The 14,174-nt window shown below is 34.3% G+C and overlaps 2 protein-coding genes across 2 annotated transcripts; one reads left to right on the top strand and one right to left on the bottom strand.

Moving 5' to 3' along the window:
* Positions 1-234: 234 nt before the first annotated feature.
* LOC108833864 (RING-H2 finger protein ATL22-like) lies at positions 235-1,715 on the top strand. The gene is made up of 4 exons (XM_057008426.1): positions 235-910; positions 1,263-1,474; positions 1,536-1,658; positions 1,707-1,715. Exons 1-4 carry the CDS (start codon positions 235-237, stop codon positions 1,713-1,715), a joined length of 1,020 nt encoding a protein of 339 aa, XP_056864406.1.
* Positions 1,716-1,861: 146 nt separating this feature from the next.
* Positions 1,862-5,835, bottom strand: LOC108833867 (phospholipase A1 PLIP1, chloroplastic-like). Its single transcript, XM_057008452.1, has 6 exons — positions 5,660-5,835; positions 5,422-5,544; positions 3,554-4,616; positions 3,395-3,454; positions 2,659-3,075; positions 1,862-2,439 (listed from the first exon to the last, which is right to left on the bottom strand). The coding sequence occupies exons 3-6, from the start codon at positions 4,592-4,594 to the stop codon at positions 2,029-2,031; spliced, it is 1,929 nt and encodes a 642-aa protein (XP_056864432.1). The 5' UTR covers positions 4,595-4,616; positions 5,422-5,544; positions 5,660-5,835; the 3' UTR covers positions 1,862-2,028.
* Between the last annotated feature and the right edge of the window lie 8,339 nt (positions 5,836-14,174).

The raw sequence follows: 14,174 nt of genomic DNA on the forward strand, positions 1-14,174 counted from the left end.
TCAGTAAAATAAAATAAAAAAAATCTACATTAGCTCTTTATTATACAGTCTTACATCTTTACAGTTTTCTGCAAGAATAGTCTGTTGAACATTTTCTATACAATGATCAATGTTTGTGGTATGCCAAGTTTCATCCTCTTTATTATACTCAATGTTTACACACATGTCTACTGATTCTTTGACTTTTCTATTATCTATAAGGGCTAACAAAGTCCCTTAGTGCCAAACCACATCATGACATTCTCAGAACAACTTATCACCTTTATGTTCATTTTCTGCTTGCCTCTCCTAAATGCTTCAGAAGCAAGCCAATGTTCCAGTTCCTCATGTGGATATAGAAACGTCGACGTTCGTTTCCCTTTCTGGCTGTTCCCCAAGCAATCTTCGACCTGTGGCCACACAGGATTCGACCTCCTATGCACCGATCGCCACGAGACAGCCTTAAAGCTTCCGGACACAGAACCATTCCTTGTCCGAGATATCTACTATGATAAGCAGCGATTCCGCCTCAACGACCCTAACAACTGCATGGCCAGACGACTCCTCAGCTTCGACGCTTCAGGATCTCCTTTCTCTCCTCTCCACTTTCTCAACCACACCATCTTGATCTATCCTAACGAGGACATCAAATCCTCCTCTCATTACAAACCTATCCGTTGTCTTGGTAATTCCACGTCTTCATTCTTTGCCATTCTTTTTGATTTCGCGAGTTCGATGCCATCCTCTTGTCAAATGGTCAAGACATTACTCCTTCCTGTTTCTTCACCAATCGCCGTTGACCTCAACGATCAAGACCTCTGGCTGAAATGGGACTCGCCGAGTGGCAGAGATTGTGAGAATAATCGTTCCTTACGTGGGTTCGAAAACAATACTACTATTGAAGTCAAATGGTTCAGTTCCTTCAAATCTGGTACGAAACCCAAGTTACTTCTCTCATTCTTTATCCTTCACATCCAATTCAATATGTCAAGTACTTTCTCTTAGGAGATCCATCATCAAGCTTCAAAAATTAATCAGATGAATCATAGATGATTTAGCTACCGGGAAATGGTTATTGTCTACTCATTAAATAATAACAAAACATTTAAAAAATTATCTACCAAAAAAACATATAAAATTTATTAAGAACAGATCATGTTGTTGACTTTTGATTAAATCAAACACATCTATAAACTTACAATATCTGTAAATATGTGACTTTGATTATTAAAGCATATATAAAAGCCAAACTGATTACTTCACCCCTTCTTATTTTAATACAGGAATCCACAACTTCGTTTTACTAATGATGAAGTTGATCTGCCTCTCCCTAATGACACTTCTCTTCGGAATAACTACATGTGTGGTATATGTCACGTTCAGTTTCGAGAGGCTCCCTACTCAGATACGACGATCATTGGCACGGCATGCCACTCTCAAGCCGCCTAGAGGTCGTGCTAGATCTCCGATCTTTGGACCGTACAAGAAAGTGATGGTAGAGAAAAATATGAAGCTCCCAGGGAGAAATGACAACATATGTTCAATTTGTTTATCAGAATATGAGAGAAGTGAGATCGTTGCGTGCTTATTCAGATGTGAACACTGCTTCCACGTCGAATGCATCGATACTTGGTTACAGTTGCGTAGTTCTTGCCCGATTTGTCGAAACAGTCCACAAGGTATATATTATTTGTGACTAGTTGACGTTGTACGATTGATTCGAAAAGAGTAAATAGCTACGTTTCGTATTTGCCTATGCATGGTAACATCTTGTGCTCCTTTTTTAATATTATGTAATCATATTAGAACATCATTAACCATAGACTCCCCATGAGTCTCTTGTCTATTCAAAGAAGTTTTTCCGATTATAGATGACAACATGTAGCTCTAGATTTTATATATTTCTAACGAAAAGGGTATTTACGGTTTTACAACATTTTTATTAACTCTATTCGTGTCTCCCAAGAAATGTAAACAAACGCATAAACAAAAGCGATTCCATTTATTATATACACAACTTAGCGAGGCATGACCGTCGATTTCCCTTTACTAGGCACGTGTCATGATCTCCTCAGTCGCTGTCAAATTCCAGTCATTGACCGAAGAGTTCGGTTCAGCTGACGTCAGCACCGGCCAGACAGTACTCCTCCTCTGTTTCCTCACTTTCCTAACGATGACCTTCGTGTGCTGCCTGATTACTCCGTTCACGGCTTTGACGTAGTTTTTAGAGTCGTGGTCTCTCAACACCGAACCTTCCGAGCCATATGCTGCGCGTTGACTCAGCGTTTCGAGCGGGTGTGGGCGGTTTAGAAACCCACGCAACGCTGTGGGAGAGTAGCCTTCCTTGTTCGTGTCTAAAACGTAGAGAGCGTTTCCCGGCGGTAGCCAAGGGTGCGTTGGTGAGACACTCTCACTTGGCTGTAGAATAAATACTTTCCCCATTGGTGAATACAGAAGTTTCTGCGAAGAGCAAAATATACACAACCATGCACACTTCTAGTTAACATCCGTAACTTATCTCACTTGTCTATAGACGTGATATTTGTATGTAATAGTCCCACGTATATAAGTCAATTTATTGCGTTTGTGTCTAGAATTTTTTAGAAAATCTTAATATGAATCCTAAAGTTATAACTCCAACATGCAAAGTAAAACGGACAAAGCCTAAAAATGACTTACGTTTTTGTTGAGACAAGGATGAGTACGGAACGACCCGTTCAGACGTTTGAGGACTAGGGCAACATGGTCAGGATAATTACACGAGAAGGCTCGTGGGACGATATCTCTATGCATCATCACACAGTGAACATGACTCTCGTCAAGACCAAGCTCCTCTAGAATCTTCTCACCACCACAAAACACAAACGGCGAACCAAACGTGACCACAGGTTTCATAGCTTCAGAACTAACGAGTCCTCTACTGAGCAGCATCAGATTCACTATTAACGAGAGACTGCCCCCAAGAGAATGACCTGTAAACTGAAACTTAGCTTTGTCTCCATGTAGGGACAAATGCTCGGTTATTTCAGGTAAGAACTGCTCGTATATTCCTTTTGCGGCCTCGTAGATTCCTCTGTGGACTAAAACATCTGTATCCTACAAAATTGAAATTGATATCATAAGATTATTAACACACACAAAAATTTAGTGTAACCTAAGCGGTTTGATTAACCGATCGAAATGCAGGGCTGACCCTCAGATTTTTGAGGTTTGAAACAATTACTAAACATATATTTTTCATAATCATTTGGGGATCAAATGACATATACAAATTGACCACTAATATTTGGACTATAGGCGAATGTTTTTTGAATGTTTTTCATTTCGCTATGCACAGAACCCGGTTATGTCGAAATGAATCACTAAACCAATAACCAAATGTTCATCCCTAACATATATAGATCATGATTTTTACCTCAAATTTAGTTGGCTCAAAGAAGAGGTTTGCTTTCCAAGAAGCTAAAGAATCAGAACCCTACAAGACAATGACATTATTAGTTAACACATCAAAGTTCATAATTTGAGAGAACAGAGATTTTGATTGTAGCCTTGTCAAACTTTGAGAACATTTCACCTGAATCACAAAGCACCTAGTGTATGAGTTTGGATCGTCACACACAAACCACTCACAAGGAGAAGACTGTAGCGACTGCAACTCCCTTGCCGCTTCTAGCTTCTCATCCTCACCCGCAGCAACCACCGCGGTCATCGTAGACGCTGCCGCCTGAGCCGCAGCCGCTGATTTATAAGGGTTGTTCAAGTCTGAAGAATCATACTCTTTGCACGAGTGAATGTACGAAGCAGCTGAAGCAGCAATGTTGTAAGCTGAAGATGAAGATGAACGTTGTTGAGGCTTCTCGGATTCTGATTCATGCGATGCAACAACAGGGACACGTGTCGAATCTTGCTCGAGTTTCTCTCTAAGTAACGCTGCTTTCGCTTTCTTCTCTAGTGAAGATGTAACAAACTTTAAACCGTAGTTTCTTCTCAAATCCTCACCCTTGATCTCAGGTATCGTGTAAGCCACGTTACACAAATAAGCTAACTGAGAAAGCTGTTTCGCATCAGACCAAGAAACTTTCAAAAGCAACTTAGAAAACGATTCGCGTTCCCAATCACCGTTTTCGTAATCCGCAACGCAACCTTCTCCGTCTTCGCAGCCACACGTAACGTTTTCATGTCCCGACACAACATCACCATTCTCTGTTCTTGTCTCTTTCTTCCACTGTCTCCTTATCTCAAGCAACCTCTGGACCCAGTTCGCTTTCTTGGCTCCATCAAGATTCGGCTCGACCTCAGGCTCATCACTATCTTTATCGTCCTCCGTTTCGAATAGCAACGTTTTTATTGGACTAGGGATTATAGAGCTCGATATTTGAAACGAGAAGACTCCTACGGATCGGCTGCTTTTCATTCCCTGACCAGGACGTACAGACACAGCACGTATCCTGTTCTTAGAACACAAGTGATTGTCGGAACTCGATCTACGTATCCCACCAGCTTTCACGACGAGGTCTTGACCAGATAACGATCTACGTAGGCCCAAATGTTCTTTGAAAACATCGTTGGCCGCAGCCGCTGGAGATGGAGACGCCATAGCCGCATTAAACGCCATTCTTTTATGAAGAAAACTCCAACTATAGCAATCAAGACAAGACCAAAACAAAATTAAACTGTGTAACCGTTCTTAGTAATTTTTTTTTTCTTTTGTCTTTTCGTTAACCATATGTAGTATGAAATATTTTGACTATTTATAACATAATGTAACGATTTAGTTGGCTTAAAGAAAAATGAAACGGTTTGATTAGTTTGACCAGAGTCAACTAGGATATTTACAAATGGAATTGGACCTATTTTAGGTAACCAGACAGCTATTAAAAGACGAAGTGGCAAGTTATTAATTCCATTGTACACCTACGAACCAACTAAACAACCTTTGCTTATAACTCTCGTATGTAAAATATCGTAATGTGTTTGTGTTGGGTGGGGTTCGAATCTTATAGTTGGACTGGGTCCAAAGTACAGATGTACTTCCACATGCGCCACGTACGATGTGCTCATCGTACCATCTTTTTTCATTACAATAAAGATCGATCAAAATGAAATTTGTGTCTAATTTTTGAGTATTAAAATATTGTTATATCTACTTTTTGGTTTGTTATAATATATCTATAAATTACGGCGAAAATTACCTGGAATTTTTTTGTTTATTCGAGTGCCGGTTTTTTCAAAACAAAGAAAATAGAAAAAATGTTTTGAAATTTTGAAAAGAAAGTAGACAAAAGCATGATATGTGTTTTACCAAAAAAAGCATAATATGTGTCGTTCAAAAAAAAGTGTGTTGTTATATAATATATGGAGTTTTTACGGATCTTAACGAGAATAATTCGGAAGAAGCGAAAGAGATATTGATAAACATATATGCGTTTCGAGATGCGTTACCTTATTTATTAGGATTTGATCGATGGCAAACAACAATGGATGATCAATGCAGCGTTTCTGAACCGTCGGATCCGCCGGAGTGGATCATAATCAAACCATCGAGATCAAGAACGTCGCCATTCTCTGGACGAGACGAAATTGATGATCAAATCTTTGATTATTATGAACACACACACACAAAAAAAGAGGCGGAGATACCAATATGTAATGCCAGAGAAATGGTGGTTTGAATACGTACGATGAATCTTAAACGAGAAGGATACAAAAGAGTCAGACCAGACTATTCTGAAACTTGTTCTTGTTCTGTAAAAGATTCATGAATCTCTCTCTCTCTCCCTTTCACAGATGTAGATGCAAACAATGTTTATATATATGTGAAAATGAAAAGATGAGAGAGAATCATGTCACGTGGAAGGAGGGAGAGAAAAAACCAGAGTATGACGTATATGCCATCGTTGTTGTGTTTTATTTACCAATCGGAAAACCAGTGGTGGTTGGAGAGTAGTTAGCCATTCTTTTTGCTTAATTAGCGAGAGTATTTTTGGTAAATGTCGTTATGAAAAAAAATTAGCCATTCTTCTACGTTAGACGTTTCCTCGATTTCTTCTAACTATTAGTCAAACCTCAAAAATCTAAACAAAATCTATGAAATGCAAAACAAAAATGTATATGAAGAAGAGAAACAACTCTAGCCTAAGTTACAAAAAAAAAGAGAAACAACTCAATTAAATATCTGTTAAGAGATAAATCGTTACTTTATAAAACATCATAACATTCACTTTTTTTATGGTATATAGTTTTAGTATAGGATGTATATTTATGCACTAATTTGCTTTTTGAAAATTTTGTCTATTGGTATATTGAGTTAATCTAAATAATGAATTGTAACTCTAAGTTTTCAGAAAAATAAATACAAAAGGTGAAGGTATTTTTGTCACAACAATAACGAAAAGCGTGCATGAGGGACGAAAATATCTAATTGACAACAGATGAAGAAAGGGTAATATAGGAAAATAAAACGACCATGACGAGCCAAATGTCCGGTTGCATGGAGCAAAGAGCGTCAGTGATCTCCACATTTCGTCTCCCAGGTGGTGGCAATCACAGCCGCCTTATGGTTCCCGCCGGTTTTCAATTTTCCTCTTGTATATTTTTTTTTCATACACTTATTTGTCGAAGTAAGTGTGTTCCTGCCAAAGAGTAACCACACTGTCAGCTTTCACCGCTAGCCTAGCCTCCACGTGTTCTCGTAATAACCCTCCATTTCACTATATTCACGGGCTTCTTTCACAATGGGCTTTTTTAATTCCCCAAAACATTACTGAGAACTATTAGTTTAGTGGGCTCCGATTGAGAAAAGGCCTTTTTTGGGGCATTCTGATCAGGTCCAAACAAAATAGAGTCTCAAGTTAACCCTCGGCAAATGTGTTCTTTGATGGTCCTCAGTCCTTCCCCATCTGAATCACCACAAGATCAACAACGTACAAATTTGAGCACTTTAATATATTTGAGTAAATATTATGCATAAATCAGTTTTACTATTGATTAATGGTTATGATTACATTTAGTTATGTCAAATCTTGTTATATAGTTATGATGCCAGTTAATCCACGTTGAAAATGATGATTTCATTATGTGCATTCTCTGTAGAGGCTCAACACTAGCTTATACTCTCAGTTTCATATTAACTATCATTTTAGACTTATATATAGATTAAAAAATCATTTAATTATGTATATTTTGTATATAAAAATATCATTATCCATACACATATTCATATTTCAACCAATAAAAAATATATTAGAGAATAAAGTTAATAAATTATGTCTAGAAATGCTAAAACAACATTTATTTTGCAACGAAAATTTTTTTTCTACAACGACATTTAATATGAAACGAAAAGAGTGTATTCGTGTGTAGTTCTTGTCTTTTACAAAAAAAAAGTGAAATGATAGTCGATAACAATTTAACAATTAACAACCTAATTGTCTTTTAATCGTTTGTAAAATTTAACCCTGTTAAAATTATCCATTAAACCATGATCCACGCATCATTAATCCTTATATCTCAATAAAATACCAAGGGTGGGCTTTCGAATACTGTTCGGTTCGGATCTATTCAGATTTTGGGTTTTTTGAGTCAAGGATTTCAATTATATTTCGATATTTATAAATTTCGGTTTGAGTTCGTTCAGATCTTTACAAGCTCAATTCGGGTTTGGATAACCCGTTTAAATTAATTTAAAAAATTTAAAATTTATTATATACTTTAAAGTTTAAATTTCTCAAAATCTAAAAATAAAATAATATATTACATATAAATTTGATAACATATACAAAAATACTCTAATTTAATATATAAATTAATTTGTTTTGAATATTTGGATAGATAATCAATAGATCTTTCAAGTATTTTTGATATTTTGAATATTTTTTAGTTATTTATGACATTTAATATTTGTTGCGGTTTTCAAGTATTTTGTATAATTTCAAAATATCTTATATATTTTGATATATAAAATCTAAAAAAATTATTAATATATTTAGGTATATAAATCTATTTCAGATACATTCGAATACCCGAAATATTGTGGTTTGGGTCGAATTCAGTTTCGGTTTTCAAGATACCAAAATTCTAAACCCATTACGATATTTTACAAAAATTCGATTCTAATTTGGTATATTTTTTAGATCGAATTCGGTTCCGGTTTCAGATTCAGATTTTTGCCTATCCTAAAAATAATTAAAATACCAATAAATAATTAGATGTGGGTAACAAAATCAAAAGAGAGGACCCACGCGGTTATTTTGATTTTTGCGGTTCATGTCATTTTCATTCTAGACAAACTCTTTAAAAGGAACTTCTCTGTCTTCGCCGAAACTTCCTTATTTCTTTCACAAGATACAGAAATTATTATCTACCATTATACGTTGTTGTATATCGCATCACTTACTATATATGTGCTATATGACTATATCATATCCAAAAGCTTTGTTTCAAAAACTTTTTGGTATTAACTTCTTTTTAACGAAAGACATGCATACTAGTCGTTAGAACATTAAATGCAAACGCGTTTGATTTGTGATATAAGTTTGTGAAAATTTAAATGGTTATCGTAAAATAAACAAAGATATGCGTGGTCCATAGATGCTGATTTTCACAAATAATATAATCAGTCACTATCGTTTAACTTGCAAACAAAAAGCCATGTGCATGAATGCATCATGCATGTAGATGCTACAGTTAATCTTTAACATAGTTTATTAAGCTTCACCAGCACTGAGCAGCCACACCTAAGCACTCAGTTTAACAGCATAAACTAAAATAAGTAGATTTTATAAATTACAACCTCTACATAAATACTCGAATATAATAGTATTTATAATGTGGAATTTTAAAAGTTTATAATGCGATGTACTACTGCGTTGTGCAATACAAATATCGAACAACACAGATCAAAATTAATATTCAATAGCACATGAGAGTTTTTGTGCAATACAAATATCGAACAACACAGATCAGGTATAGTTGATGTGATCCGTTTCTGTTTGTTTCACTAGGTGCATGAGAGTTTGCAGGGGATACGAGAAAGGAAGCTCGTTAACTTCATTGAGTGGGGACTTGCAAGCATACAGGTTTTAGCCAAACTGTGTCTGTAGACAAGTTATTGCTTTTGACTTTGACCATGGACTTGTTGCATCACCATATCTTATTCTCGGCAGGTTGCACTTTCCAAGAAGTCTCCATATGTTCAAACTGCCCATAGGGTAATCTTATGTTGATCTGTATATCTCTTAGGATGTGAGTACGAAGAAGACTCTTTACTTAAGTGGTGTATATGATATTTTAGGTCAGTGGTCTAATGTTAGCAAGCCACACAAGTATCAGGCACCTTTTCAGCAAATGTTTGAGCCAATATGACAAATTGAGGAAAAAGAAGCAAGCTTTTCTTGACAATTACCGAAATTTTCCCATGTTTGCTGTAAGTTTGACTGACGGCTTAGATGTCCTGCCTTTTGTGTTTAGTGACGATTAATCATGAGAATATATATATGTATGGATGTGGACAGGACAATGATCTCTCAGAGTTTGATGAAGCAAGAGACATCATTGAGAGTTTGGTAGATGAATATAAGGCTTGTGAATCTCCAGATTACATCAAATGAGGGGGGAGGGGGGATTGAGGTATGTTGATAGTCTCAGACTACTAAGCTTTTCTCATCTATGTAGGTAACACTAAACGTATACTATTGTGTGTGTGTGTGTCTCTCTCAGGATCCTGAACAGCTTTTAACTGGTGAAGGGAATGCTTCAGGAGTTGTGGATCATAAACTGGCGTTCTAAATCCTGAGTAAAGTCGGAGGTGTTTTACTTTTAAGTTTGCAACTGAGATATTTTTAGGCCATCATAGGTCTTTTAATGGGGTTCATACCTTGAATAGTTGTTAATGTGTTATGAAGTGGATGAGTTTGGGTTCATCAAGACACACGGCTTGGCTTACTTACGGTCTGTAAAGGCTCCCACCTAGAGCCCCCAAAATTTTGAAAAAAGTAAAAGATAAAGAGGGGGAGAAAGAGAGAATCTCATCACATGCTCATGGCCCTCCTCACTGCTTACGTAGCTATTAGCTAAGCCCGAATATTATTTATGGTCATTAACTTTAAAAACACCTTTTGTTATATGGTTGCCGAGGTTGTTGTATATACTACATTTACTTCTCTTTTTTTTTTTGAAAAAGAAATACTACATTTACTTCATCAATTAAATTCGGATACAAATTCATGCAGTGTCTAAAGACGCGTCTAGAACGTAAACGTGTGTTAAAAACTTTTGAAGAGATTGAAAGTCAAGTCTAGTTAATGTAAATGAGTGGAGTGGATTAGACATATACTGAACGCGTAATTGTCTAAAAAATAATCAAAATGTAAATTTTGGATAGATTCTATCTAGTATATTTATTATTTAGTGAATAATATATGTTTTTTTTTTTTTTGATCAATATATGTTTTGTTTATAATGTGAAAAATGTGTTCCAATTCCATATACTAATTCATCTAGAAAAAAAATCAGAATTCCAAAGTTGACGGACAAAAGAATCAAAGAACCATCGAGGAAGGGTTGTCGGTCAAGGGAGAATAATCAACAAGTCGAAAAAGGACAGGTGTCAGTAAATTTACTTGAAAGAATCCTCGAGTGTTACTGGCTACAGCCGGTAACCGTCAACCAGTATCGTCTTATAAAACCGCGTTAGCCTTAACGTCATTCTTCATAAGGTTTCTCTTCCACATCTCTCTTGCCGGAAATTTTATAACGCTTCTCTCTGTCTTCGTTGTCTCTCTCTCAAAATCTTCATTATATTCTCTCTATCTACCTGCCAATATTCAGAAATGTCGTTGCGGAATTACACTGCCGTTATAGCCTTGATCGTTTTCGCCGTCGTCGTGTCTCCTTTCGCCGGCGCCCAATCGCTAGCTCCTGCTCCTTCTCCCACAAGCGACGGTAATTTTCACTCCCTAGATTTAGAATCTATTTGATTGTGTTCTCTAGATCTGATGATATAAAATTGAAACTTATCTTTATTAAATGAACAGGAGCATCGATCGATCAAGGAATAGCGTATTTACTAATGGTGCTGGCGTTGGTGCTGACGTATATCATTCATCCCCTCGATGTATAATCAAATCTTAGAGTTCTAATTGAGTAATGAGTTCATAGTTTATTTTTTTTTATCTTTCTTTCTTATATAATTTGTTTATTTGTACATGTACTCCTTTAGTTATAATTATTCAATATTCATTTATTAAAGAGAAATTCCCATATAATAGTTTTTTAAAAAAAGTTTTTTCTCAGAACACCCAAAAAGAAACTGAGGTTTCATTAAATGGTTAATATACATATATAACTATATGTTTAACTTATATAGATTAATATATATATATAAAGTTTAGAGTTGAATGATAGAGTTTTGGAGTGAATTTCAGAAGATGCTAGTTTTTAAGAAGAGATGGTCTCTCCATACCTCTTCCACATAGGTACATCAAAAGAAGAGATGGTCTCTTGTTCAACTGAGGCATTGCAGAGGATGCTAGTTTTTAAAAATTTACAAATGTCTTTTGTATAGTTTTGGCTATAATTGTTTTTTTCTAGTATATTTTCATTAAAATTCACATCTTGAACTAAAACTATATAAAAACATTGATTGTAAGGGTAAATCATTTAAAACATGATGGCATTTTTATTTTTCTATCATGTGTTGAAGGCTTGGCCGCAAACTAAAACTCATGAAACAGGATTTTAAAATGGGAATAACTTGTGTATTAAATAATATGATTTGTACGTAACTCAATATTTTTAAACACTATCAGAAATCATAAACAATTTTGGTAAAAAAATTATAAGCAGTTGTAAATGAGTTAGACTTATTAAATAAAATATTACACTGGTGTTAAAATATTAAGATTAAAATCATCAATCCAGTAATCATATAATAGTGTGGTATATAATTTTAACATCATATTTAATCAAACTGATTCTTGGTATATATCAAGCGACCATTTCTATTTGAAATAATTAAAATTTAATTCATGAGACTTTAACAATTAACACCACTCATTTATGCAACAATGAAAACAATAAAGAATATGATGTCATCGAGTTCATAAATCAAGCTCTTTAACATCTGAACTATAGTTTTGAAGACTCAAGAAAAAATTCTTGCAGTTGGTGATACCAGTCTTTTAGATCCTTGTGAATTTAATATAATTGAATCCTTGTTTGTTGTCGCACATTATGGTGATCAATATTGGCATATGTACCCGGTTTACCGGTTTAGATTAATTTAGATTAGTGGTTTAGTGTACATCTTACTATATAAACACTTGTAAATATTCATTTGTTTAATTGAGAAAAGATATTTTCATAACAAACTTCTTCATCTCTCTCGTTTGCTTGATCGTAATATGGTATCAGAGCTACTATTGAGCTTGATCCCTTCGTGATTTCACTTGATTGAGCTCGTTTTCTATTCATCTTCAAGCATCGATAGTGTCTGTGAAGAAGATTCCTCGTCTATTAATCAATGATTTCACTACAAATGTTGAAAAATAGATCATGTCTTTCATATAAGTTTTTTTCATAAAATATTAGTTTGCTTGTAATATGTAACATTTACTATTATAGCAGGGTGATATGTGGCATTTAACTTAAGCCACTATATGTATATCTTGTATTTGACTGGCCTTTTAAAAAATCATTGATTGGTGTGTTAATCTTTGTTTAATTAAAGAAATTGTAGTTCATTTGTTCTGCATATATATTTTTTTGTTTGTTTCTAATGTTATTGTTAAACATTACCATAAGATTTTCCATAAAACATTAGTTTGCATGTATTATGTAATTTTTTATGATAACAGAGCACTATATTACAAGTTAGTTACAAATACTAAGAAGTTACAGGCAAACAATTTATTTAGTATCTTATAAGGCACCACGAGAAAACAAATTACAAGGTTTCTTTTCCATTTTTGGTTTACAATTAGGGACTTAAATAAAAGTTAAACTAATTTTTAATTTAATATTACATTTTATTGACCTTCCAGTTATTTTTAGATTGCATTCAGTTAGGTTTCCAAATATTAAATTTTCAGAATTCTTTTTGAGGTTTAAGTCATCATAGAGTAGTCATTTTTAGTTTGCAAACATCTTTTTTTTGTCGGGTTTATTATGCTATTAGAAACAACGAGAAACATTACATAGACGATATTACAGCTGACCATTCTACCTGCCTTATGAGAATTCATGTGTGACTGCATCACCCTAAGCCGCCTATAAGATCCATTCCTGACAGTATTTCTTGCGCCATGCTGAAGATCCATTGTAAGACTTGTCTCTAATATTCTGCATAATTCGTCTTCTTCGGAAATTGAAACCCAGACCTCTTGATGTAGAAATTGCGTCGCTTGGGATTCGAACCCCAGACTTGAGTGTAGAAGCCTTTAAACCTTGACCACTAGGCCACGGTGCTTCCACGCTTGCAAACATCTGTTTAAGATGTTTTTGATACATACAATACTATATGGTCTTATAAAGACAGTTTCCTAAAACACACTTGAAAAAAAAATCTCAAGTATATTATAAACGGATATATTCATTTTACTTTATAGGTTTATTAGATTTAGATCCGCGCTTTTAAAGCACGAGATTTTCTACTTTGTAAGAATCTAATGAAAAACATATCAAATACATTCTTATATATGTTAAAAATAAGTAATCCACTCTATTAAACACATCCATTTTAGGAGCCACTTAATTTAAAAATTGAACATGTTACACCAATTCAGTTATAAGATCTAATACGATTTTTTGATCTAGATATGTGAATCAGTGAATATGTGTTATTTTGTTATTTTATGTATAATTATTGTTAGTAGACAAAAAGTAATAATTAGTGATATCAATTTATATCTATAAAGTAATTTTTATATTAAGTTATTTACCTAGATTTATTAATTGATATAATAATTTAATTATTTTCATTGTTTTATATATTATAATGCTTTCTAAAAAATAGATATGTAAATTCTAATATTTAGATAATTTCAAAATTATTATTAAAATATATTCTAAATTTATTTAATCTATCAAATAATATCAATCTTATTTTAAGAGCAGTATTTTATTTTTAATAGTACAGGTTCAGAATTAAATTTAAATGATTCATATATTTTCAGTAACAAAACTATCAAATTTTGATC

The sequence above is a fragment of the Raphanus sativus genome, chromosome 4 (genome assembly GCF_000801105.2).
Source record: "Raphanus sativus cultivar WK10039 chromosome 4, ASM80110v3, whole genome shotgun sequence".
NCBI lineage: Eukaryota > Viridiplantae > Streptophyta > Magnoliopsida > Brassicales > Brassicaceae > Raphanus > Raphanus sativus.

Bases quoted from the DNA above. Each gene is read 5' to 3' on its own strand.
- LOC108833864 (XM_057008426.1), top strand. From the start codon at position 235: ATGACATTCTCAGAACAACTTATCACCTTTATGTTCATTTTCTGCTTG. The intron at 911-1,262 runs GTACGAAACCCA...ATTTTAATACAG, and splicing joins GTTCAGTTCCTTCAAATCTG to GAATCCACAACTTCGTTTTA. The intron at 1,475-1,535 runs GTAGAGAAAAAT...TTTGTTTATCAG, and splicing joins GACCGTACAAGAAAGTGATG to AATATGAGAGAAGTGAGATC.
- LOC108833867 (XM_057008452.1), bottom strand. From the start codon at position 4,594: ATGGCGTTTAATGCGGCTATGGCGTCTCCATCTCCAGCGGCTGCGGCC. The intron at 3,455-3,553 runs GTGAAATGTTCT...ATTGTCTTGTAG, and splicing joins CTAGGTGCTTTGTGATTCAG to GGTTCTGATTCTTTAGCTTC. The intron at 3,076-3,394 runs GTAAAAATCATG...TCAATTTTGTAG, and splicing joins TTGAGCCAACTAAATTTGAG to GATACAGATGTTTTAGTCCA.